Source organism: Pelecanus crispus, chromosome 7 (genome assembly GCF_030463565.1).
Source record: "Pelecanus crispus isolate bPelCri1 chromosome 7, bPelCri1.pri, whole genome shotgun sequence".
Taxonomy (NCBI): Eukaryota; Metazoa; Chordata; class Aves; order Pelecaniformes; family Pelecanidae; genus Pelecanus; species Pelecanus crispus.
This window is the reverse complement of record NC_134649.1, coordinates 1798180-1820801: the sequence shown is the minus strand read 5'-3', so window position 1 is coordinate 1820801 and position 22622 is coordinate 1798180. Positions and strand designations below refer to the sequence as shown.

The 22622-nt window shown below is 55.5% G+C and overlaps 1 protein-coding gene across 1 annotated transcript; it reads left to right on the top strand.

Moving 5' to 3' along the window:
- The first annotated feature begins 9670 nt into the window (after positions 1–9670).
- NOX5 (NADPH oxidase 5) lies at positions 9671–21564 on the top strand. The gene is made up of 15 exons (XM_075714124.1): positions 9671–9790; positions 10475–10625; positions 11518–11728; positions 13480–13714; positions 14172–14325; positions 15226–15401; positions 15738–15920; positions 16642–16774; positions 17276–17418; positions 18814–18858; positions 19172–19296; positions 20489–20573; positions 20757–20856; positions 21014–21180; positions 21433–21564. Exons 1-15 carry the CDS (start codon positions 9671–9673, stop codon positions 21562–21564), a joined length of 2160 nt encoding a protein of 719 aa, XP_075570239.1.
- The last annotated feature ends 1058 nt before the right edge of the window (positions 21565–22622 follow it).

Sequence of the window (22622 nt, the reverse complement as noted above, 5' to 3'; positions counted from 1 at the left end):
ACTGCTGCTACAAAAAAGCAAAATAAGGCTCTTGATCGGTTAATAAATGGCTATAGTGAAATCTTTGCAGAATGTTTTAAAAAAAAGGAATGTTAAATATCGCAATTAAGTTTGAAAACCCAGAGCCTACCAGCAAAATGATGAAAAAGGTTGCATAAGTCTAAGAAGGTGGAACATCAAGCTCTAGGCAAAGTAATCTTGGGAAGGATTGAAACGTTGCAGATAGCAGTAGGGAACGCACCTGAGAGCATTAAAGAAACCACAATCTCAATGGGCGGGTTGAATTGGCCGGAATCTAGACAGCGAAAGCTTGAGCGCTAGAAAAGAAGTAGAGAATTTGTAAGAAAACCGTATAATTTTTCTAACGCTCCTGCTGCTCCGCTGTCTCCGTCTCTCTGTCCACTAGGTCTAGGAGAGAGCTCAGCTGAAACCAGGAAAGTAAGATCTTTGATTAACCTGCTTTATGATTTTAGTCATCAATTAAATTCATATATTGATAGTTATGTTGAGATAGATATTCCAGCTTTTAAGAATGGTGAAAACACTCTAAAAAATAGTTAAATACTAATATCTGGAATATTGTAATTGTCTTTCCTTGAGGTTTAAAAGATCGATTTTCAGTTTTGTCAGTCACCCAAACCAGATATAACTGTATTTATCCCAGTAATTAAAAGTTATAATTTTTAAATGTTTTTACTCACGTCTGTTATGTGACAATGATAAATCAGACCGTAGTGAAATAAAGAGTAATGCTCAGTGGGCTTTTCCAAATTTTACTGTGTTTCATATGTGCACATAAGAGATGACAACTCAACTCACTCATATTTTTAGAATACACTCGATGTTCTACACTAACGGCACAATAATAAATCGGCTCCAACAATTTCTCCACTTTTTTGTGGACATATTCCAGTTCAAATTTCATCATTGGAAAATATGTTCTTACTTAAAAATAGTACCATGCAATATTTACATTTTCTGCTGCTAGTTGCCAGATTTTTGGAGCTCTATACTATTTCTATTTTCTTACTGTTTATTTGGATTTTCTTTTGGTTCTAGTTAAAATCTTAGAAAGCTTCTGTCAAATATTGTTCGTTCTTGAAATGCTGTCTTCTGCATGGGTTAAAAGCTGAAAATGGGAGTTTTGGGGTTTTTGACATAAAAGCTGGTTTTAAACTAGACGTGTTCACTTGGATGTCTCCTAGTTCAGTATCCATGACATACTTCTTCGTTGCTTTGTCCATTCAAAATGGGTTCATACCACGATGATACAAGGCTTATATTCAGAGAAGCACAACGTGCACATTCTTGGTATTTTAATACCAAGTAAAGATAATAATTGTGTTTTATATTTAATTTTAAAATATATTTCTAACTTTCCAGTATAGTTATTATTTCCTAAATTTGGCATATTAGTTAAAACGTTTTCTTAAAACATTTTTTTCTTCTGCTTGACAAAAATGAAAAGCAGTAGGGTGTTGGCTTGAAACTATTGACCTTTAATGCGTGCAAAAGTAAGTGGTGCAAAGAAATAAAAATGCGACGTGGGGATAGCAAAAGCATTGCAGAAAGCAGCAGAGTTGAGGTCCCGAGTGTTGTATGACAGGGTTTCAGAAATATGGGCGATCATAGTAATGAAGATGAAAACTACAGTCAGTGGGGTCAGAACTGGATTGTTGTGGGAAAGTTTGGGAATAAGCTGCATAAGGAATGCAAAATCTCGTTTGTCTTCTCTTGCAGGAGCAATTGCAATGAATTTTTCTGCTTTTCCCCTTAGAGCTATACATAAACTGATGGACTTTGTGATTGTGCAGAGCAGTTGCATAAGGTTTTACTTAGGAACAAGTGAATTTTCAGTATGCAGTTTATTTATAAATTGTTGAGAGCTTTGATTTTTCGTTTATTATTATTGATGCTGCTTATTTGAAGTTAATAATTCATGTTCCTTCAGTGGGTCGCTGGAACTTTGAGGCAGGAAAATAACAAATGGTGAATACTGCACTCTGAAGCACAGGTTTTTGTGCAAGTTATCAGTTCTGACTAAGTTTTTTAAATTCTTTGTCTTTGCAAATATTCTCCCCGACTCTAGGTAGCTGCCTGAATAGGTGTCGCTGTCAGAGTAACAGCAAGGTCCCAGTAAGCGGATCCTTCTGCTTCGCCTGAATTACGAGTATTTTACTTACCAAGGGTAAGCAGGCAGTATTGAGAAAGATTAAGACTCTTCAGACAATTTTGAGTGCAGGATTTTGGAGAGTCTAATGCTTTCAGAACAGATGCCTTATTTTCACATGCTTGTATCAATGCAGGCTAATATATGTGTGTTTTGGTAAAGAGAGGTATTTGGAAAAAAAAAAAAAAAATCACACCACCCTTAGTGTGTTGGAGTACAACTTTCTTACGGCACAAGTTTGTGGACATAACGCACCGGGACTCATATTACTCAGACAGTAATAAATTGTTTGTAAGACTTTCTGCAAGACCTGAGGAAAGATTCACTCCTGAGTTTGCAGAGTTTGGATGCAAAATGGAAGCGACCTGCGTGATGTGAGCAAATGTCATTGACGTACGCACGAGGTGAGCGCTTGGTGTCTTACGTCGTTTAAGGGAGTTTGGAATATGGACAAAACATGAGATTAATGCCCAGTTTGCTAAGTCTGCGAGTGGCGTTGTCACATCCGACGCGTGGCCCCGCGGTATCCCTGCGGATGCAGCAGGATCCTCACCAAACTGCCTCGCGATGTCTTGAGCTGGGGGTGCCGAGTGCCCTCCCTCCCCAGCCTGTAGATCATTTTTTTTTCTGGTTTTAAAACACTTTGTGTGTTTTTCAGTAGCTTGATGCTTCAAAATACCCCAATTCACCAGAACCGTCCGGTGCTTTAGATGCTGGATGGAGGTTTGGGAGCTGGGTGCCTCCAGTGGTCCGGCTCTCAACTCCGCGGATTGCTTGCAGTGTGGTCAGTGGGATGCTCTTAGCCAGAGCCCCTCGAAGGGTGTCTGGCTGTGGGGTTAAAAATTATGAGATATAAATGGACTTACACCTCCTTCTTAGAAAATACAGTACTGTCATGAACGTGAACGAGCTGTGGTCTGCTGGATGCCCGGCTGCATTCGGGGGGTCTCGTCGGAGAGCTCGTGCGTAGAGGTTTCTCCATCACCGCTCGGACGCAGAGCTCGCGGCTCAGCCGATGCCCTGTAACAACTTCTGTGAATAACTTGATTCCGCGCATTTGAGAGCCACGCGCTCCCTTCTGTTTTACAGAGTACTTAGGCAGGGACCCCTAAGCCGCTTTCAAAGCAGTTCTGAAATAACTGGGTAATTATGGAAGTGTCACAACCAGATGCTCCTTCATGGTTGAGTTGAAATCCTTTTTTTATTTGACATGAAAAGCTTTACCAGGGCTGACTTCGCTGAAACCTTTAAAAGGGTACGCATCTCTGCGGTACAGTCATTTAAGGTAAAATCGCACCGGAGTCCACAGCGAACTGAAGAGCGCCGGATCTTTGAATAAACAAGAATGAAAGTTGTATCAAACATCTGATTTAAGGTGAGTTTAAGTATTAAGAATGTTATAGTAGACTATTCTTCAAAGAAAGATTTTTTTTCTGCCACTTTTAATATAAACATATTTAAGCTTTCTACTTTGTAGAAACATTTCTGTAAAATCGGAGCAGACTGAAGTATTTGTAGATGTAAGTTGTGTAATTTGTTAATATATCCATCATTTTTTGCCTTAATGCAAATATTCTGATAGCTGGTAAATACAAAATTGACTTTTTTTTTTTTTTTAAAAAAAAGATATTTTGAGGAGGATTCTTTAGATTGATATATATTGGCCAGTTATAATTGCATGTTAATTGTGCTTAGTTTGAGCGTTTAAAGTATTGTAGATTACAGTTCGTGGAATTATAAAGCGATAAAGTATGTTTAACTTAGTTCTAAGGAAAGAAATGGAGCACAGCACTTAAATGATGATGCTTTTGTGCATGTTTTTAATGTGAGAGACACACTTAATTGTCCCAGTGAACAATTATTTAGATTTTATTTCCTCAGAAGTTTTTGATAGTATTTAAAAAAAGAAAAAAATCTAAAAATTACTCTCCGCTTAAAGGATATTAATTTCTCAAATCTAATTCAGAAATTTGCAAACATTTTCTTTCTCCTCTGTCTGTACATATTTCTTTTTTGACTGTCTTTACCTGAAACTCAGCACTGAGCGAATACACTGACCTATATTATCTCCATTCTCCTTTCAAAAGTTGCCGCCAAACTGAGGTTTGGTTAATACTATAATCAAGCACGTGCCCGCCGTATTAAACTTGAAGTGTTTCAGGGTATTTTCCAAAGTTGATGTTTTTCACTAGCGTAGAACACCGCAGCTCCTCCGCGTGGGTTCCCTCCCTCTCTGCCAGTTTGGGAACGTTTACAGCAAGATGCCATCAACATGCAATGGGAATTATCTCAGAATTACCGACATCAAACGCCCTGAAATCACAAGCCAGATGCTGTAAAAGCAGGGCTAGCTTAGAAACTGAGATTCCTGATAAATAATAAAAGTCGGCCCCTTTTTAGCTAGCTGCTGGTTTGGGGGCCTTTAAAAATTCATGTTGTGAAGACAGGGAAGCCAGTTGCTCTCGATCAAAAGAGGTCGAAGTCATGAGTTTCAGTCATGACTCTGGGTGTTGAAGCTTTCAGAAAAATATCAAATGTCACTGATGTTAGGATGACACTGCAAGAAACGCCAGCTCTGCTCTCGCTGCCCACTACTGTGCTTAACCCATCAGGTCACGAAAACTTAGAACCATCAAATCGTTTAGGTTGGAAAAGACCTTTAAGGTCATCCGGTCCAACCATTAACCTACACTGCCAAGTCCACCACTAAACCAATTAAGGGGAGAGTAGCAATTTCATGTCTCCTGGCTTGGTGGCTGGATTATTTTTTAATGAAAATAAAAACTAGGAATCATTAAGGTTGGAAAGGACCTCTAAGATCATCAGTCCAACCATCAACCCAGCACCCCCATGCCCACTAAACCATGTCCCAAAGTGCCACCTCTGCCCATTTTTTGAACCCCTCCAGGGATGGGGACTCCCCCACCTCTCTAGGCAGCCTGTTCCAATGCTTGACCACCCTTTCCGTGAAGAAATTTTTCCTAATTTCCAACCTAAACCTCCCCTGGCGCAGCTTAAGCCCATTTCCTCTCATCCTATCACTGTTCCTTGGGAGAAGAGCCCGACCCCCCTCCCTGCCCCCTCCTGCCAGGAGCTGCAGAGCGATCAGGTCTCCCCTCAGCCTCCTCTTCTCCAGGCTGAACACCCCCAGCTCCCTCAGCCGCTCCCCACCAGCCCTGTGCTCCAGACCCTGCCCCAGCTCCGCTGCCCTTCCCTGGACACGCTCCAGCACCCCAATGTCCTTCTTGTGCTGAGGGGCCCAAAACTGGGCACAGCATTCAAGATGATATCGCCCACATCGGGTTTGGAGGAAGAGAGGTATAAAAATCAAAGTGTATCAAAACTTACGTTGCTAATAAATGCAAAAAGCAACGAAAAATAAGTTAAAATCCTGGCTCATGGCTTGACTGTCTTCAGGCCACACGAAGACCCAGGCAAGGTGACTCTCTTCCTAGAGCAGCGATGACTTTACCTCTCTCTTCCCTCCTCCCCGCGGTGCGATGCTCTTCACCACCTCCCACCAAACACGAGGTTTATCGTCCTACATCTACGGACGCCTCAATTTTCCAAGCTCCATTAGTAGGGATATTGGCTTTGAAGAAGTGACTCAGGAGGGCAGGTGCGGGTTTCAATTATCGCTCAGCGCTATTACAGGGACGTACCTCTCCTGCGCTAATTACAGCCTCTTCGTTTACGCAGGCACGAGCCTCGCTCTTTGCTGCTGGGGTATTATCGCCTTCTCATCCTTGGGCGTTTCGGTGACTCTAAGCACATCGAGCGCCTTCGTACATTTGATTTTGGTCTTGGAGCGACAGGCAGTTGAGGCACCATCCTGTAAAGTTTTACAGATGTATAATTTGACTCAAGAAAGTAGTTTTAATTAGCGATTAAAATGGAAACAGCCTGCATCGGGCTCCGCTCTAGGTTTCCGTAGAACTGGGTCCTTGTCTTCAGTCTAGCTTGCGCGGCTTGGGTTACCTTCATGCATTCCAGCGCCGTGCAAAAATTCTGGGTTTGTGGTCATCTTCGAAAGCCTGAGAGGGGACTCTCTGCAGGCAGAGAAAACAGAAGCGCTTTTCTTGAGAGATTGACTCGTCAGGCCTATTTTCATAAACTTATATGAGGAATTTCAGACTAGAACTGAAATAAAACAGACTTGCGCTGGTACATCTGCCAGCTCCGAGGGGAAATAATCCGGTATCCCACTCCGTGCGATGTCAAACTGTCTGAATATACTATATTATGTTCTTTTTGTAGCAGCCTGACCACAGTTTATTAAGTCATATTAGCAAATTTAAGGTCTCTCTTATTTTAGCTATCTACAGTATGTTTGTATAGTGGAAATACTCTGAGTATAAAGCGGGGCTTGTGTCTGTAGGATCCAGCACGTACTTGAAAAAGATTTATATTTTACTCTCCCCTTTCCCTAGTAAATGGTTTCATGACCTTGGATTGCCACAGTTTTAAAGCGAATTTATCCGGATTGTGAATTGGCGGTTTTAGAATTTGTGCTTGGTTTCTGCTGGATCCCAGTGGGGAAAGCTGCAATTCCGTGTAAAATACACCCAGTTGAAGGGAAATACTGCCGCGTTGGGGAACAGGGAGAATAACCCCCCTGAAACTGTGTTACTTTGCAGTGAAGCTCAGTGGCACGCAGTGTCTGCAGCAGCTATTTCTCAGCTCTTCGCTGGGGTAAAAGAGTTGTATCTACTTTTGTGTGCTCTCTTAAAATCTGCTTGCTGTGATACTGCTTCGGCATCGTTGCAAACGAAAGCTTTATCGTGGTTAGGGAAATAAGCCCTTACGTGAGGAACGCCTGTCGTGACCCATGGAGATGCTTTTTGGGGAGGTATTTTGCATTTCCTGGTAGTTTCCATCGTCATTCCGACTCTGGAGGGAAAGGTGCCGGCTGCAGGGCAGCGCGTAGGGCTTTCCTATACATTTTGTCAGACCCTGCGGGCTTCTCCGCGTTTTCTCCCTGTTCTTTGCGGTCCGACACGCGGGGCGTGCGTCGCTGGGATGCTCGGGCGGCGAGGTAGGAGAGGGGAGGCTGCGGATGCTCCTGGCACCGGCTCTTGGTCGCTGGGCGCCGTCTCCGTCGGAGACCTGAGCCGCATCCGCAGTTCCTGGGGAGCCGGAGGGGGATTTTTGTACAAAGCTCAGTGAGCTTTCCAATAAACAAGTAAGTAGGTAGAGCGAGGGAGTTTTCCCAGCTGGGATCGGCTCCCTCGGCTCCGGCGATGAAGCGAAACTCTGCCGCTTAGCGTACAAAACGTCTCCCTGCTTCCCCTGCTTGTTTGCTGCCTGGAGCGCCCGTGGCATCAGCCGGAGTAGGAAAGCAGAAATGGTTTACTACCTGCTTTCTGGTTCTGACATTCCCATGGCAACCTCCTCCCCAGGTTAGTCACAGTTTAGTGCCGTACAAGTAGGATTTGTTCGAAAAGGAATAAAGGTTGCAGTATGAAAAAGACACTTCCCCATGTGTTCCTGATGGCCAGTAAATAAGGATTGAAGCGCCGGGTGAATACGAGCTCTTTATTAGATGTGGCAGGGCGCGTGCTTCCCAAGGTTAGACCGCTTAATGGCGCGAGAAATACAGAATAAAGGAAATTAAAAGAAGAACGCGCAACAGCTGTGATCAGCTACGTTTTCAGTATCGTGTGGCAACGGAAGGACCAGGCTGCGGCTGCAGACCCGATGACAAAACCGGCTGCGACGGTAAGATAGGAGAGACGATAAATTAAAACCGGCGTGGAGCAGGAGAGGGCTCGGGAGTGACGCCCCTGTATGCGAGCAGAAGCCTGTGCCTTGTTTCCACCTCTGTTGCCCAAACTTGCGCTGTCGCTGCCCGTTCTCCCCGGGAACACCGTGCCCGTGTGCCGAGACCCCCCGTTCATGTCCCACAGGAGCCGTTCGAGAAGGGGAAGGGAAGGGGGCAGGGGTAATGCGGCACAGCCTGGGTCAGCGTTGTAAAAAGGCTCGTTGCGTGCAGCGGCTCTGTGTTGCTTTTGCTTTCCCAAGATAATGAGAGCCTGCGGTAATTTTGGACTCTTGTTGGCAAGCTGCCGACGGATCTGACAGAAGGATGGGGGATTCGAGGATGCGGAGGTCTGGAGGAGGAGATGGGGAGGCAGGGACCGAAGGGGCCGGGGCCAAGGAGCGGCTGGGAGAGGAGAGGGAAGGGCGGAGGGGGCCGAGTGCCTCTGGGGAGCAAAGTTTCCCACCTCCCTGCTCTGGTTTTGCTTGCAAAGGGAAAGCCCAGAGCACCTTGCTGCTGCCACGCTCCCTCCGTCCCAGCACGAGGGAGAGCAGAACCTCCCTGCCGCCGGGAGCTGGAGGGGCCTGGGGATGGTTCAGTCTGTGAAACCCAGCTCTCGAAAGTCAGGGAAATCCCAGGATTAAGGTGTGGGCGTAACAAGCAGCTCGGCCTCGCTGAGCGCACGTTGTGAAAACCTCGGGCTGCGCGACGCTGCTCACGCTCGGGGGATTCAAGGGACCCGGGCAGCCCGGGGGCTTGCACCTGATGTACCCGGTTAACCTGACGGATGAGCTGCAGAGCCTTCAGAGCAGGAGATGGAAGAGAAGGAGACTGCGCAGCACTGCCAGGGAGCGAAGCGGGAAACCTTCCTTCCTCTGCAGCCCCTTGGGGCCGAGCCGTGAGCTCCGTCTGCAGGACGTGAAGCCGAGCCACGGGCTGGCCCCCGCAAGGATGCTCTGCTCCCGCGGCGGCCGGCAGGTCGTGCTGGCCACGTGAGCACTGGTCCTCATGCAGCATAGGCAGCCGCAGATTTTTTGGTGGGGGTGCGTGTGCGTTATTTCTCCATTTTGTCCATCAGCTGCACGGCCCCTGCGGGAATGTCTGCTCTTGCAAGGGCAAAGCAAGACCAGGGAGGTGCCAGATGCTTCGCAGCAGCAGCCCGGCTCCTCTCTCTTGCAAATGCATTAGCTCTTGCCGCCTTGTGTGCTCATGCTTGGGAATTCAGGTCCATAAAAGCAACTGAGAGTCTCACACGGGGCGTGCAGGCACGGGGTGGCTCGAACAGCTGCATCTTTTGACTTGCCTTGGGAGGAGAGGTCAAAAAAGGACGGGTTATCTTTTATTAGCACTAACGTCACCTCCAGCACCTTCGTGGTGGTGACCATAGCGTGGCAGGCGCCAACAGGACTCAGCAGCTCATTTCTTCGGTATGTGGAAATTGGGGGTTGCGTGCGATGCAGCACCCAACGTGCTCCTCAGACGTGCATCGTCGCCGCAGCCGTCGTGGCTGCCCGAGTCCCGGCTCATCCCAGGGCTCTGCTGCGGGACCCAGTTCGGAGCCGGCGGCGAGGGACGAGCCGGGCAGAGCAGCCGCCCCTTTGCTCTGCAGCAGGAGGTCGCAGGGAGCCTGCGGGTGGTGAAAGCGCGGCAGGAGCAGTAAAAAAGCAGATTTGGAAGGCTCCGGGGGGTTACCGGGGGCTGCTGCCCGTCCTGCGCTGTGCCTTCCCGCAGGTTCCCGCACCATGAGCGTGGCCGAGGATGCCGAGTGGCTGCGGTGGGTGACGAAGCAGTTTGGGAGCATCGCGGGGGAGGACAAAGAAATCAGCTTGGAAGAGTTTAAAACTGCTCTCCAAGTGAAGGAGGTGAGCGCTGGCACGGGCGGCCGGGGCGTGGGGTCTCTTTCTCCGGGCAGCACTGGCAGCCTGACACCGAGCTATGGTCTCTTGTTAGAATCACAGAATCATGGAATCGTTTAGGTTGGAAAAGCCCTTTAAGATCATCCAGTCCAACCAGTAACCTACACTACCAAGTCTACTCTAAGCCAATCAAGGGTAGACTAGGCTAAACCATGTCCCGGAGTGCCACATCTACCCGTTTTTTGAACACAAAAACTATTGTACTTAGAGAAAATTAAGCTTAAAAATAGAATTGTATGACGTGGCGGGAGAGAGAAACCTAGCGCTACTCTGCAGCAAGCAGGAGTGGAAAACACGGATTAACCATCTGCAATGCAAAATCGATTGGATATCAGCAATCTGTCTCTGAACACGCTTGGCCATTCCCAGCGAATATTCTCTCCCAGCAGCCTGCCGCCCCATCCTGTGTCCCCAAGGATCCCTCCCTCCCCCGGGCAACCCCCTCGTGCCACTACACCCCTGCAAAAAAGCAGCCTTCGTTCCTCCCTCCTGTTTTCGGGCCGTCCCCATGACTTTCAGCTTTTTGCCGGGCAATTCCCATCGCTGGCGGCGAGAACTTTGTACCATTGGGATTCGGCCGGCGGAGCGCATCCCACCAGCGTGTGAGAGCGTTTGGCCCTCTCCCCGCAGTCGTTCTTCGCCGAGAGGTTCTTTGCGCTGTTCGATTCGGACGGGAGCGGCACCATTAGTTTGGAGGAGCTGCTGAAAGCCCTGAGCCTGCTCGTACACGGGACCGAGACGGACAAGCTGAGGTTCCTCTTCCAAGTCTACGATGTGGATGGTAAGGTGATGAAAAATAGATGAATTTGTATTTTTTTTTTTTTTTTTTTTGAACAAAGTCGCGGTTTGCAAGGCAGCACGGCTCTCCTCTGAGCATCCAAGTGCGGGCATCGCCGCTCGGCTTCAGTGCTGGCGTTGCGTCCCCTCTGAGGGTAAGCGCAGCCGGGCGGTAGCGTAGGTTGGTCTTCGCTGCTGGCTCTTCGTTAAAGGTAAGCGTCAATCTGGCACAACGCCGCTGCCTTCGTCCTGTGACAAAAGCATCAAAAACCCGTCTGAAAGCCAGCAATTAAACCAGCCGCGCATCAGGATTTCCCACAAAGCGCTTTCACCCTCGGCCGCGGAGAGGAGCCGTCTCCGCTCCCCTCAAACACCAACTCCCAATCCCGTTGATATTTGTGAATCCCAGCATGCTCTCTTCTTCCTCCATCGGCTGGGAAAGCTGGAAATAACAAAAGCAAAGCTCTTCTTGAGCTGCTTTTCCTGCTCTGACCTGCTTGGGCATAAAATGCTGGCCAAAAAAACTGGGAGCTGAGCCTCTTGCCTGTCTGGTTTGCTCCTGTGCCTGGCTGCCAGGTAAGCGTGTCTGCGTCGCTTTGCTGGCACTGAGCTCTGCCCGCCGAACGACAACGCGGCTGCTGCAGGTAAACCGCCCGTTAAGTCACTTTTTAAAAAAAAAAAAAAAAAAAAATCCACGAGTGTGCTGATTTATCAGCCATGGCATGGTCCTGCTCTGGCTGGGCATGGTTTGCTCCCAAAGAGCCTGCGTGCAAGGAAGGGAGGCGATTTCTGCGTTAAAGGTGCAAGACGAAGGTAAAACCAGGGGGTTGTCAGGGCGCTACGGTGGATCGGGGTCCCCGCTCTGAGCCGCCGCGGCGCCCGCTCGCCCGACGCAGGCAGCGGCTCCATCGACCCGGCCGAGCTGCGCGTGGTGCTGCGCTGGTGCCTGCGGGAGAGCGCGATCGCCCTGCCCGAGGAGCGGCTGGGAGACCTCACCCTGGCGCTTTTCGAGGCTGCCGACAAGGACCGCAGCGGCTCCATCACCTTCGAGGAGCTCAGGGAGGAGCTGGAGGGTTTCCCGGAGGTCATGGAGAACCTGACCATCAGGTAGCTGCGTTGGCGCGTCCCTCCGGCAGCCCCGCGGGGCTGCAGCTTCCCTTGCCAGCGCCTTTTTCCTCCCGCGTGGAGCAAGAAGCGTGGGATTTGCGCTCTCCTTGCGGCTCTCGTGGGGCACCCAGGCCACGAGGTGCTTGGCCAGCGCTGGGAGCGACTCAGGCGCCCAATGGTGCCAAGCTGGGTGCAGGGATGGTGCCAAGCGGGGTGCTGGGCTTGGAGGCAGGGATAGGTGCTAGGGTGGGTGCACGGATGGTGTTGGGATGGGCGCAGGGATGGTGCAGGGCTCTGGTGCAGGGATGGGCGCTGGGATGGGTGCAGGGATGGTGCTGGGATGGGTGCAAGGCTTGGATGCAGGGATGGGTGCAGGAATAATGCCACTCTGGGTGCAGGGATGGTGCTGGGATGGGTGCAGGGATGACACCACACTGGATGCAGGGCTCGGATGCAGGGATGGGTGCAGGGATGGTGCCAAGCTGGGTGCTGGTCTTGGATGCAGGGATAGGTGCTAGGGTGGGTGCAAGGATGGTGTTGGGATGGGCGCAGGGATGGTGCAGGGCTCGGATGCAGGGACAGGCGCTGGGATGGGTGCAGGGATGGTGCAGGGCTCGGATGCAGGGACAGGCGCTGGGATGGGTGCAGGGATGGTGCAGGGCTCGGATGCAGGGACAGGCGCTGGGATGGGTGCAGGGATGGTGCCACACTGGATGCAAGGATGGTGCTGGGATGGGTGCAGGAATAATGCCACTCTGGGTGCAGGGATGGTGCCAAGCTGGGTGCTGGTCTTGGGTGCAGGGATGGTGCTGGGATGGGTGCAAGGCTTGGAAGCAGGGATGGGTGCAGGAATAATGCCATGCTGGGTGCAGGGATGATGCCACACTGGATGCAGGGCTCGGATGCAGGGATGGGTGCAGGGATGGTGCCAAGCTGGGTGCTGGTCTTGGATGCAGGGATAGGTGCTAGGGTGGGTGCAAGGATGGTGTTGGGATGGGCGCAGGGATGGTGCAGGGCTCGGATGCAGGGACAGGCGCTGGGATGGGCGCAGGGATGGTGCAGGGCTCGGATGCAGGGACAGGCGCTGGGATGGGTGCAGGGATGGTGCCACACTGGATGCAAGGATGGTGCTGGGATGGGTGCAGGAATAATGCCACTCTGGGTGCAGGGATGGTGCCAAGCTGGGTGCTGGTCTTGGGTGCAGGGATGGTGCTGGGATGGGTGCAAGGCTTGGAAGCAGGGATGGGTGCAGGAATAATGCCATGCTGGGTGCAGGGATGATGCCACACTGGATGCAGGGCTCGGGTGCAGGGATGGGTGCAGGGATGGTGCCAAGCGGGGTGCTGGTCTTGGGTGCAGGGATAGGTGCTAGGGTGGGTGCAAGGATGGTTTTGGGATGGGCGCAGGGATGGTGCAGGGCTTGGATGCAGGGATAGGTGCAGGAATAATGCCACACTGGATGCAGGGATGGGTGCAGGGATGGTGCTGGGATGGGTGCAGGGCTCGGATGCAGGGATGGGTGCAGGGATGGTGCCACACTGGATGCAGGGATGGGTGCTGGGATGGTGCCACACTGGATGCAGGGCTCGGATGCAGGGATGGGCGCAGGGCTCGGATGCAGGGATGGGCGCAGGGCTGGGTGCAGGGCTGGGTGCAGGGCTCGGATGCAGGGATGGGTGCCAGCCTGGGGGCAGGACTGCCCCAGCTTCCCCCCGCTCCGGGCAAGGAGCGATGGACGCCCTTGCTCCCAGCGCAGCGAGCTGGCTCAAGCCCCCGGCGCCCGCGGAGAGGAGCCGCCGGCCACGCTGCCTGACCCGGGCGTACTGGCACAACCACCGCGGCAAGCTCGCCTGCCTGGGGGGCTACGCCGGCATCAACCTCCTGCTCTTCGCCCTGGCCGCCCTGCGGCACGCTGGCCTCGGTGGGTGGCTGGTGCTGGCCCGGGGCTGCGGGCAGTGCCTGAACTTCAACTGCGCCTTGCTTGCAGTGAGTGCCGGGCCCTGGGCTGCGGGGGGGATGCTGAGGGGTGTGGGGTGGTGGCTACCTGGGGTATTTCCAGCCACGTTTCCACTGGGACCCTACCCCTGAGCTGGGGCATCCTTCGCGGGCAGCGATGGAGCCTGGGGACTTGCAGTTAGAATTATCAAATCATTTAGGTTGGAAAAGACCTTTAAGAGCATCAAGTCCAACCATTAACCTAACAGTTGTGGGGCCAGGCTGTCTCCTCCTTTAAATAATTTTATATAAATAATGGGTTAGGGAGGTTGCAAGCTCTCTGGGTGCTACTGGGGTGCACCCGGCAGCAGGGTGCCACTGGGTGCTCTCCGGGTTGACACCCCGTCTGGGTGGGGAGCTGGCTCTGGAGCCGCGGGGGACCAGCCCCTGACCGGGTCCCCCAGCACCTCCGACCCCCCCAGCACCTCCGATCGCCCCTCTCCCCGAGGTGCTGATGCTGCGGAGGTGCCTGACCTGGCTGCGAGCTACCCCCATGGCCAAGGTCTTGCCGCTGGACCAGCACGTTGTTTTCCACCAGCTCGTGGGGTACGTGGTGCTGGCGCTGGCGGCCGTTCACACGGGCGCCCACGTCGCCAACTTCAGTAAGTAGCAGCTCCTGGGCAGGGGAGGCCCCTCGGCTGCCAGGCGTTCGTCTCCGCAGCACCCACCCTAACGCGCCCCGTCAGCCCCGCGGTGGGATCCCCCCCTTCCAGTCCCTCTGCTAAAGTGGAAAATGCCCCTCGGTGCAGGGGGCATCACCCACGCTGCCCCCGTGAAAAGCTGCAGGGGCCTGGACCGAGCCCCGGGGATGGATGCAGATGTCCCGGGGAGGGGGGGGGGATGCAGATGTCCCGGGGAGGGGGGGATGCAGATGCCCCGGGGAGGGGGATGCAGATCTGCCGGGGTGGGGTGCACATGTCCCGGGGAGGGGGATGCAGATGTCCCAGGGAGGATGCAGATCTGCCGGGGTGGGGTGCACATGTCCCAGGGAGGGGGTGCAAGGCCTGGAGAGAGGGTGCACATGCCGGGGGGGGCTGAGAGGCTGCAGGCAGGGTGCAGGCAGCCGGAGGGTGCGTGCGGTGCCGCGCAGTCTGTGTGCTGTCATCCCCCTCTAGTGGCTTCCCGGCCGGGCAGCGAAGGGCTCTCACTCTCCCCCACGCAGCTCCTGAGTGGGGTCTGCGCCCCACAGCCCCCTTCGCCCCACGGCGGGGTGCCAGGGCTGCACCCCCCGTCCTGGGGCACGAGCAGCGCAGCGAGCGAAGCGCGTCTGCTCGCGCTGCCCACCCTTGTGCAAAACGCCCCCTTCGCAACGATGCCGAGCCGGAGAGCGGGCTCTGGAAAGCAGAAATGTTGCATTTTTTTTCAAAATATCCGAGCAAAGCACTTGGCTGCTTCTTAGTTTAAAAAAAAAAAAAAAAGCAACAGCTTGGTGGGCGCAGCAGAAATCTGGGTGCGCAGCGGGCGGGTGCCCCGCATGCCGTCCCGACCGTGCGTGTGCCCAGGCAGGCTGGCGCGGCAGGACGGGCGCCATGCCCTCGCCGAGTACCTCTTGTCGGCACGGCCCGGCGTGGGCGGCCTGGGCGGCACAGCCTCGCAGACGGGGCTGGCGCTGCAGGCGCTGCTGGCCACCATGCTCGCCTTCTCCAGCCCCTGCGTCCGGCGGAGCGGCCATTTCGAGGTGGGTCCCGCCGTGGCCCCGTGCGACCTGGAAAACCCCAGCGGTGCCCAAATCTGCCCCGTTTCGGGGAGCGGGGTGAGGGTCCGGTGGGTGGGTGCCCAGCCGGGTGCTGCCCCATGGGTGGGGGAGAGCTCTTGAGCCAGTGTGGTGCCCCCCGATACCCCCTTGGACACCCCCGCGCTCCTCAGATTTGCAGTTCTGGGGGTTTCTGTGCTTTTCTTCCCCATTTGGGCTGCCTTTGCCCACCGGGATGCCCCGGCGCCGCGAAGCACCGTTTGGCTCCGCCGCTTTGGGTTCACGCTCAGCCCCTACTTGCCCCCCGCTCCCTGCCCGCAGCTCTTCTACTGGACCCACCTCTCCTACGTCTCCGTCTGGACCCTCCTCATCCTCCACGGCCCCCACTTCTGGAAGTGGTTTGCGCTTCCCGGCTGCCTCTTCGTGCTGGAGAAGGCGGTCGGCTTGGCCGGGCGGCGCGCCGGAGGGCTGCGCATCGTGGAGGTCAACCTGCTCCCCTCCAAGGTCTGCGCCCGCGGGGGTCCCCGTGCCCCTTCCCGCCTCCCTCCTGGTGCTCTCCTCTGCGGAGAGCCAGGACAAAGCCGCTACGGTGCACGGAAACACCTTTAACATTTGCAAAGCGTTTTTGCAGTTTGGGGAAAAGCACTTTGCGAGTGGCCCCGCTGGCTGTTCGAGGCAGGAGAGAAGGAGGGGCGGCGGGACGTGGACGGGGGGACGGTCCCGATGTGTTTGCGCAGCGGGGGGACGCTCCCCCAGCCCCGCGCGGGAGGGACGGACGCGATGAATAGTTTATATGGAAAAGACGCGGGTTTGGGTTGCTTCGGGCTGCGTTGGTGAACGTTTGCAGCAGAAGGCGAAAGCGGTTCTTTAGTTTTCAAGCTTTTTTTTTTAATTGAGAGTTTTGCCTGGTTTTCAAGCAAAAAAAACGAAGCTCATAGAACAACCAAAAATGAAAACTGCTTTGACCCTTAGTTTCTTCAAAAAAATTGCTGTTGGAGGCCAGCCCTGAGATTTTTGTTTGGTAGCCCAACTGGGCAGTGACTAGCAGAACCACCCCCGTTCTCAGGTCGAAGCTGTAAGACCGTCGCATGCTGCCGGCTTTTTAAAACGGGAGGCACGAACCCCGGTGCTCCTGGGCTGCAGGGAGACCACCCCGGCAGAGACCGGCTGGCACGACATTCCCGCGGGATGCTCCCAGCCTCTCTGCTCCTCCTTTCTCCTCCAGGTAACTCACCTTGTGATCGAGAGACCACAGTTTTTCCACTACAAGCCCGGAGACTACGTCTACCTGAACGTCCCGGCCATCGCCACCTACGAGTGGCACCCCTTCACCATCAGCAGCGCTCCCGAGCAGCAAGGTGATTGCCCATCCTTCGCTCGTTTTGCATCTCCAGGATGCTTTGCATCGCCGGGATGTTGTTTTGCATCTCCGCGATGATGTTTTACGTCACACAAGCCCCATCAGGGTGGCTGGATCCCCTCCGAGGGTCGGGCAAGGAGATGTCCATGCCCGTGGAGTGTGTGTCCATGCATGCCTCAACTCACCTGCCTCCATCTCTGCCTGCACATAAGTTGCTGCATAAAAACACGCGCTTGGGTTGTTCCGAGTGAGGCGTGGGGACCAAATGGCACCCGAATGCCCTGCCCAGCTCCACGGGTGCCCGAGGTTTGGGATTTGGGCTTCACCCAGCTGTTGGAGCAAACCCAGTCCCCTGCTGCGAGCCCAGGGCTGACGGGAAGGACGTCGGTGGGGATTGCTGCCATGTCCCCGGGGCCGGAGCTGTGCAGCCCGCGGTGCTGGGGCTGCGGGGCGGTTCCTGCCGTCGGGTGCCCACCCGCCGCTCCGCTTCATCCCGCAGAGACCCTCTGGCTGCACATCAGGTCGCTGGGCCAGTGGACCAACAAGCTCTACGAATACTTCCAGCAGCTCGAATCGCCCAGCCCGGAGCCGAAACCGCTCAGCAGGAGCCTGAAGGAGAAGAGATGCCGGTGCTGGGTGCAGGTTGGTGCCGACGGAGCTCAGCTTTCGGCAAACGCAGAGGTTAAACCTTAAAATGTTGCCGGTTGGCAGCCGTTTGCAAGGAGGGGGTGAGGTCTCCCAGTTGCACCCCACGAGCAGGCTGATGGCTTCGCCAATCTGAGGACCCCGCAGTGTGCCCACGGCTTTCTCAAGCCGACGTCCTTGTCTGGCACGTGCGGAGGGCTCTGCCGGGTGGTCTGTCCCTGGCCAGCTCCAAAAAAGCAAAGAATTGAGGACAGGTCCGGGCTGGATGCTCTCTGCTGAGCGGCTCCCCCCAGGGTCACCCCAGTTTTCAGCCGCCCGTACAGCAGCAGGCTGGGTGCTGGGGGTGCACCTCGTGGTGCGCGTCCCCTGCAAGGTGCTCGGGCGGTTTTGGAGGATTTCGTGTCCCACCCCTCCGCCGAGGCCATACGACCCCCATGGATGGGGCATGAGATGCCCGCGAGCATCACAGCCTTGGCCTTCGGCTTCCAGGAAGGTCTCTGCAGCAGGGCCGGCTCGGAACGGGGGTCCGTGGCCACCGGCGGGGACGGAGCCGTTCAGCTGACGTTGTACAAAGCCACCGGCGCTGCTGCCCCGGGAGAGGAGGACCCGCCGGCGGCGGGGGTGAGCACCATCTCCCACCCTCGCCCAGCGCCGCTGAGACCCCCGGGGTGCAGGGGCAGAGCCCCTGGGGCCGGCGGGGCGGGGAGGGGGGGTCTCTGCTCTCATCAACGCGGCAGCGGCTGGAGGACCGGCCTGGAGTACCGAGGGGAAGCATCGCTTCTGTCCTAAATGGGCCGAAGCGCGTTAAAAAGCTCTTTTCAAAAGAAACTTCTCGGATGTAAATCACGGCAACGCCAGGACGCTGAGAGCCACCGTTAGTGGCTTTCATCCCCCGACATGAAAAGCTCTCAGGATATTGATTCTGTCTGGGCCGGAGGAGCAGTCCTTGCAGATAACGAATTCACAAGCATCCTTTTTAATGAGTTTTTCTCCCTGTCCTTCTTTTGCTCTTATCTATCCCCTGGTGAGCAGAGGTTCCCCACGCCTGCTCCCACCGCCCGGGCCATTGCGGTCCTTGGAAAACTCTTATTCACCCACCCCAGCTTGTGTGGGGATTTGGGTAATTGCCTTTTTAATCAATACACAAACCGATTACAAGCTGGATAACATCATCAGGGTCCTGGTGTTGGACGTTGGGGGGATGTCCCACCGGAATTATGGGCGCTGCAGTGGGCTTGCCTTGAGGGAGCGGTGTGTGCAGCCCGGATAAACCCAGCTGCAAAAGAGCACCCAAAACCCCAAACCCAGGGGACAAGTGGGCTTAGCGTTAGCTGTCACGGAGGGGTTAGGGGTGGGGAGGAGGAGGTGGTCGCTGCTCTCTTTACCTCGCAGGTCTCCACCGGGCTGGGCGAGAGCCGTCGGCTCTGCAGCGTCAAGGTGAGGGATGCCTCGGTCCTTCCCCGGCTCCGGTGAGCAGGGCTGTGCTCGGCACCCACACACACGTGGGTCCCTCTGTACGGGTGGTCCCGCCTGGGGCTGAGGCAAACCCCGTGCTGCCGAGGGCTTCGTGCTCCTGCCTGGCCCCGTTCCCTGCCTCTGCTCCCATAACACTCTCATAAAAGACCCCAAATTCTGCCTGAGATCTGCCTGCAGCGCACCTTGTGCACTAACCCTGCTCCTATCCGCAGCCTAAAAGTTGTTTTAGCACCCACGGGCTGCTGGATGTCTCCCCATTTCTCGTCTCTCCTAGTGCTACATCGACGGCCCCTACGGGACCCCGACACGGAGGATCTTCACCTCGGAGCACGCCGTGCTCATCGGCGCAGGCATCGGCATCACCCCCTTCGCCTCCATTTTGCAGAGCATCATGTACAGGTTGGTGCCGTAGCAGCAGCTCAGGCTGCGGTCGCGCCGGTGGAGCTCTGCGATCCCCGATACGAGCCCTGACGCGGCTTTGGGAGGCACAAGCCATGATGCGTGCCGTGGTAGACCTGTCCTCCAACACCTCTCTGTTGGCCGTCCTCGCTTCTAACCTTGGGATTCGTAACTCATGGCCATGAGACCCGCAGCTCGGTCCTCCGTCGGTATCATAGAATCATCGAGTCGTTTAGGTTGGAAAAGACCTTTAAGATCATCCAGGCCAACCATTAACCTACACTACCAAGTCCACACTAAACCACTTAAGGGGAGAGGAAGAATTTCATGTTTCCTGCCTTGGTGGCTGGATTATTTTTTAATGAAAATAAAAACTAGGAATCATTAAGGTTGGAAAGGATCTCTAAGGTCATCAGCCCAACCATCAACCCAACACTCCCATGCCCACTAAACCATGTCCCAAAGTGCCACCTCTGCCCGTTTTTTGAACCCCTCCAGGGATGGGGACTGCACCACCTCTCTGGGCAGCCTGTTCCAATGCTTGACCACTCTTTCCATGAAGAAATTTTTCCTAATATCCAATCTAAACCTCCCCTGGCGCAGCTTGAGCCCATTTCCTCTCATCCTATCGCTGTTCCTTGGGAGAAGAGCCCAACACCCCCCTCCCTGCCCCCTCCTGCCAGGAGCTGCAGAGCGATCAGGTCTCCCCTCAGCCTCCTCTTCTCCAGGCTGAACACCCCCAGCTCCCTCAGCCGCTCCCCACCAGCCCTGTGCTCCAGACCCTGCCCCAGCTCTGCTGCCCTTCTCTGGACACGCTCCAGCACCCCAATGTCCTTCTTGTGCCGAGGGGCCCAAAACTGGACACAGCATTCCAGGTGCGGCCTCACCAGCGCCGAGCACAGGGGACGATCCCTGCCCTGCTCCTGCTGGCCACACCATTCCTGACACAAGCCAGGATGCTGTTGGCCTTCTTGGCCACCTGGGCACACTGCTGGCTCACGTTCAGGCTTGTCCCTGGGGATTTCAGCTGCGGGAAAGCCGCTGGCAGGAGGTTGGCCGTGGGCATGCACCCGAGCTGGTGAGGAGCGGCTGCTCGGGGTGTCCCTGCAAAGCCTGCTGGGGTGGGGGGGGTGCGGGCGGTGGGGCGGGCAGGGGTGGGCAGGGGCGAGCAGGGCTGCGTCTGCCCGTGCAGGTACCGCCGGCGAAAGCAGAGCTGCCCCAGCTGCCGCTACTCGTGGTGCGAGGACCTGCGGGATGAGGAGATGATGCTCAGGAAGGTAGGAGCGGGTCGGGGGGACACGGGACCAAGGTTTGCCCTGGGGACGGGGGCAGGAGGTCTGCAGGCTCCGGGGGTGGGGAGCCCGTGAGGGTCCCTTCCCGCTCCAGGAGGAGGTGGGAGGCTGGGTTTGGTCCCCATGGTGCCTGCCAGCTCCGAAGCAGAGGCTGCCGTGTCCTTCCAGGTTGACTTCATCTGGATCAACCGGGACCAGAAGCACTTTGAGTGGTTCGTCAGCCTGCTAACGAAGCTGGAAATGGAGCAGGCTGAGCAGGAGCCGGGAGGTGAGCGGGAGGCAAGGGTCAGCCAGCGTGGCCCGCTGAGCCGGGGGAGCCCAGCCCCGCGCTCGGCATCGCCCCCGGGAGACCCCAACCCGACACGAGGGGGCACGGCGTGGGGCTGGACCCCCCGCCTGCAGCCGGGCTCCCCTCGAACGCCCAGGGCGGTTTTTGGAGATGCACATGTACATGACGTCGGCCCTCAGCAAGAACGACATGAAAGCCATCGGGCTGCAGATGGCCCTGGACCTGCTGGCCGCCAAGGAGCAGAGGGACTCCATCACGGGGCTGCGGACCAGGACCCAGCCCGGCCGCCCCGACTGGAGCAAGGTGAGGGCTGGCCCTGCCCCTCTGCCAAAAATCACGCTCATGGGAGGGGAGCCACGTCCCCCGGACCCGCTCTTTGGTGGGGACAGCACGGGAGAGCCCCGTTTTGGAGCGGGAGGATGCACCGGGATAGCCAGACCCGGGGAAGCCTCTCCCTCCCGTGGGAAAGCGGGTGCCGCAGGCAGGGATTTGGCCATCCCCGGGGCGGGAGCAGGCGGTGCCATCCCTCCTCTTCTCCTCTCGCCTGTGCCCCAGGTGTTTGGGAAGGTGGCGGAGGAGAAGAGAGGGAAAGTCCAGGTCTTCTTCTGTGGCTCGCCGGCGCTTGCCAAAGTCATCAGGGCGCACTGCGAGCACTTCGGCTTCCGCTTCTTCGAAGAAAACTTCTAACCACCAGCCTGCCTGTCCTTGCCAGCCCTGAGGCGGGGTGATGGGCTCCGGCGGCCGAACGCGGCTGCACCACCCGTGTTGGCTCCCGGCTGCTGCTCGGTCAGCGCTGGGGAGGGCGGGATGCACGGCGAGCAAGGGACGGGGGGAGGAAAGGGGCTGAGCGGGGACATGGGGCTTTGGGGTGGAGGAGATGGGGTCTTGGAGCCATGTGGGGGGGTTCTGGAGCATCCATACGGGAGTTTTGAGGGGTCCAGAGCACTTTGGGATGGGGGGTGGGACAGGGTCCTGGAGCCCTTTGGGATGGAGGAGATAGGGAGCTGGCGGGGTGCTGGCAGCCGGGTCCTCAGCGGAGCGGTGACCACTGTGCTGGCCTGGGACCCCCGGGACCCCTGGGACCCCCACCCGCTGCCCGCCCCGAGCCTGGCCCCGCACCCCGGGCAGCCCCGGCTGCTCCTTTCCAGAGGGCACCAAACATTTGTCTGCAAAGACAAATAAATTGGCAGCCCCCCAGTCCCATCCCAGCCCCGGTTTGCAGTGCAGAAGGGGTTTTGCCTTTTTTTGCACCAGGAAAACAGCTATTTCGGGGGTGCCCAGCGCAGCCCACCCGCCTTGGGGTGGCCGGTGGGATGGGGCCACTTCCAAAACGCTGGACCCCGGGGTGCGGGGATGCCCCCAACGTGGCTGGCGGCGCTGGCAGCAGCGGTGGCCCGGGGGGACCCGTTGCTGTTCAAAAATAAATGCTGCCTTCCCTGGCTGATTTATACGGCTTTTTATGGCCCGACTGTGCAATAAGCTGATGCTTTTATGTTTTAAAAAAAAAAAAAAAGGAAAGATTAATGTAGATGAGACGCTCATCTGATGGCAAAGTCATCCATGGGGAAAGCAAAGCCTAACCTGGAGCCGGCGGAGCAGCCCGCTGCCGGCATGGTGTGCTCCCGGGCACGGCTGGGTGCGAGGTGGGTGCCGAGGGACCCGCACCCTGGTGTCCTGGTTTCGGCTGGGATAGAGTTAATTTTCTTCCTAGCAGCAGGCACAGTGCTGTGGTTTGGATTTAGTAG

Coding starts and splice junctions, on each gene's coding strand:
- NOX5 (XM_075714124.1), top strand. CDS start 9,671: ATGAGCGTGGCCGAGGATGCCGAGTGGCTGCGGTGGGTGACGAAGCAG. Junction 16,775..17,275: donor CAGCGCTCCCGAGCAGCAAG/GTGATTGCCCAT, acceptor TTCATCCCGCAG/AGACCCTCTGGCTGCACATC. Junction 21,181..21,432: donor GCCGCCCCGACTGGAGCAAG/GTGAGGGCTGGC, acceptor CCTGTGCCCCAG/GTGTTTGGGAAGGTGGCGGA.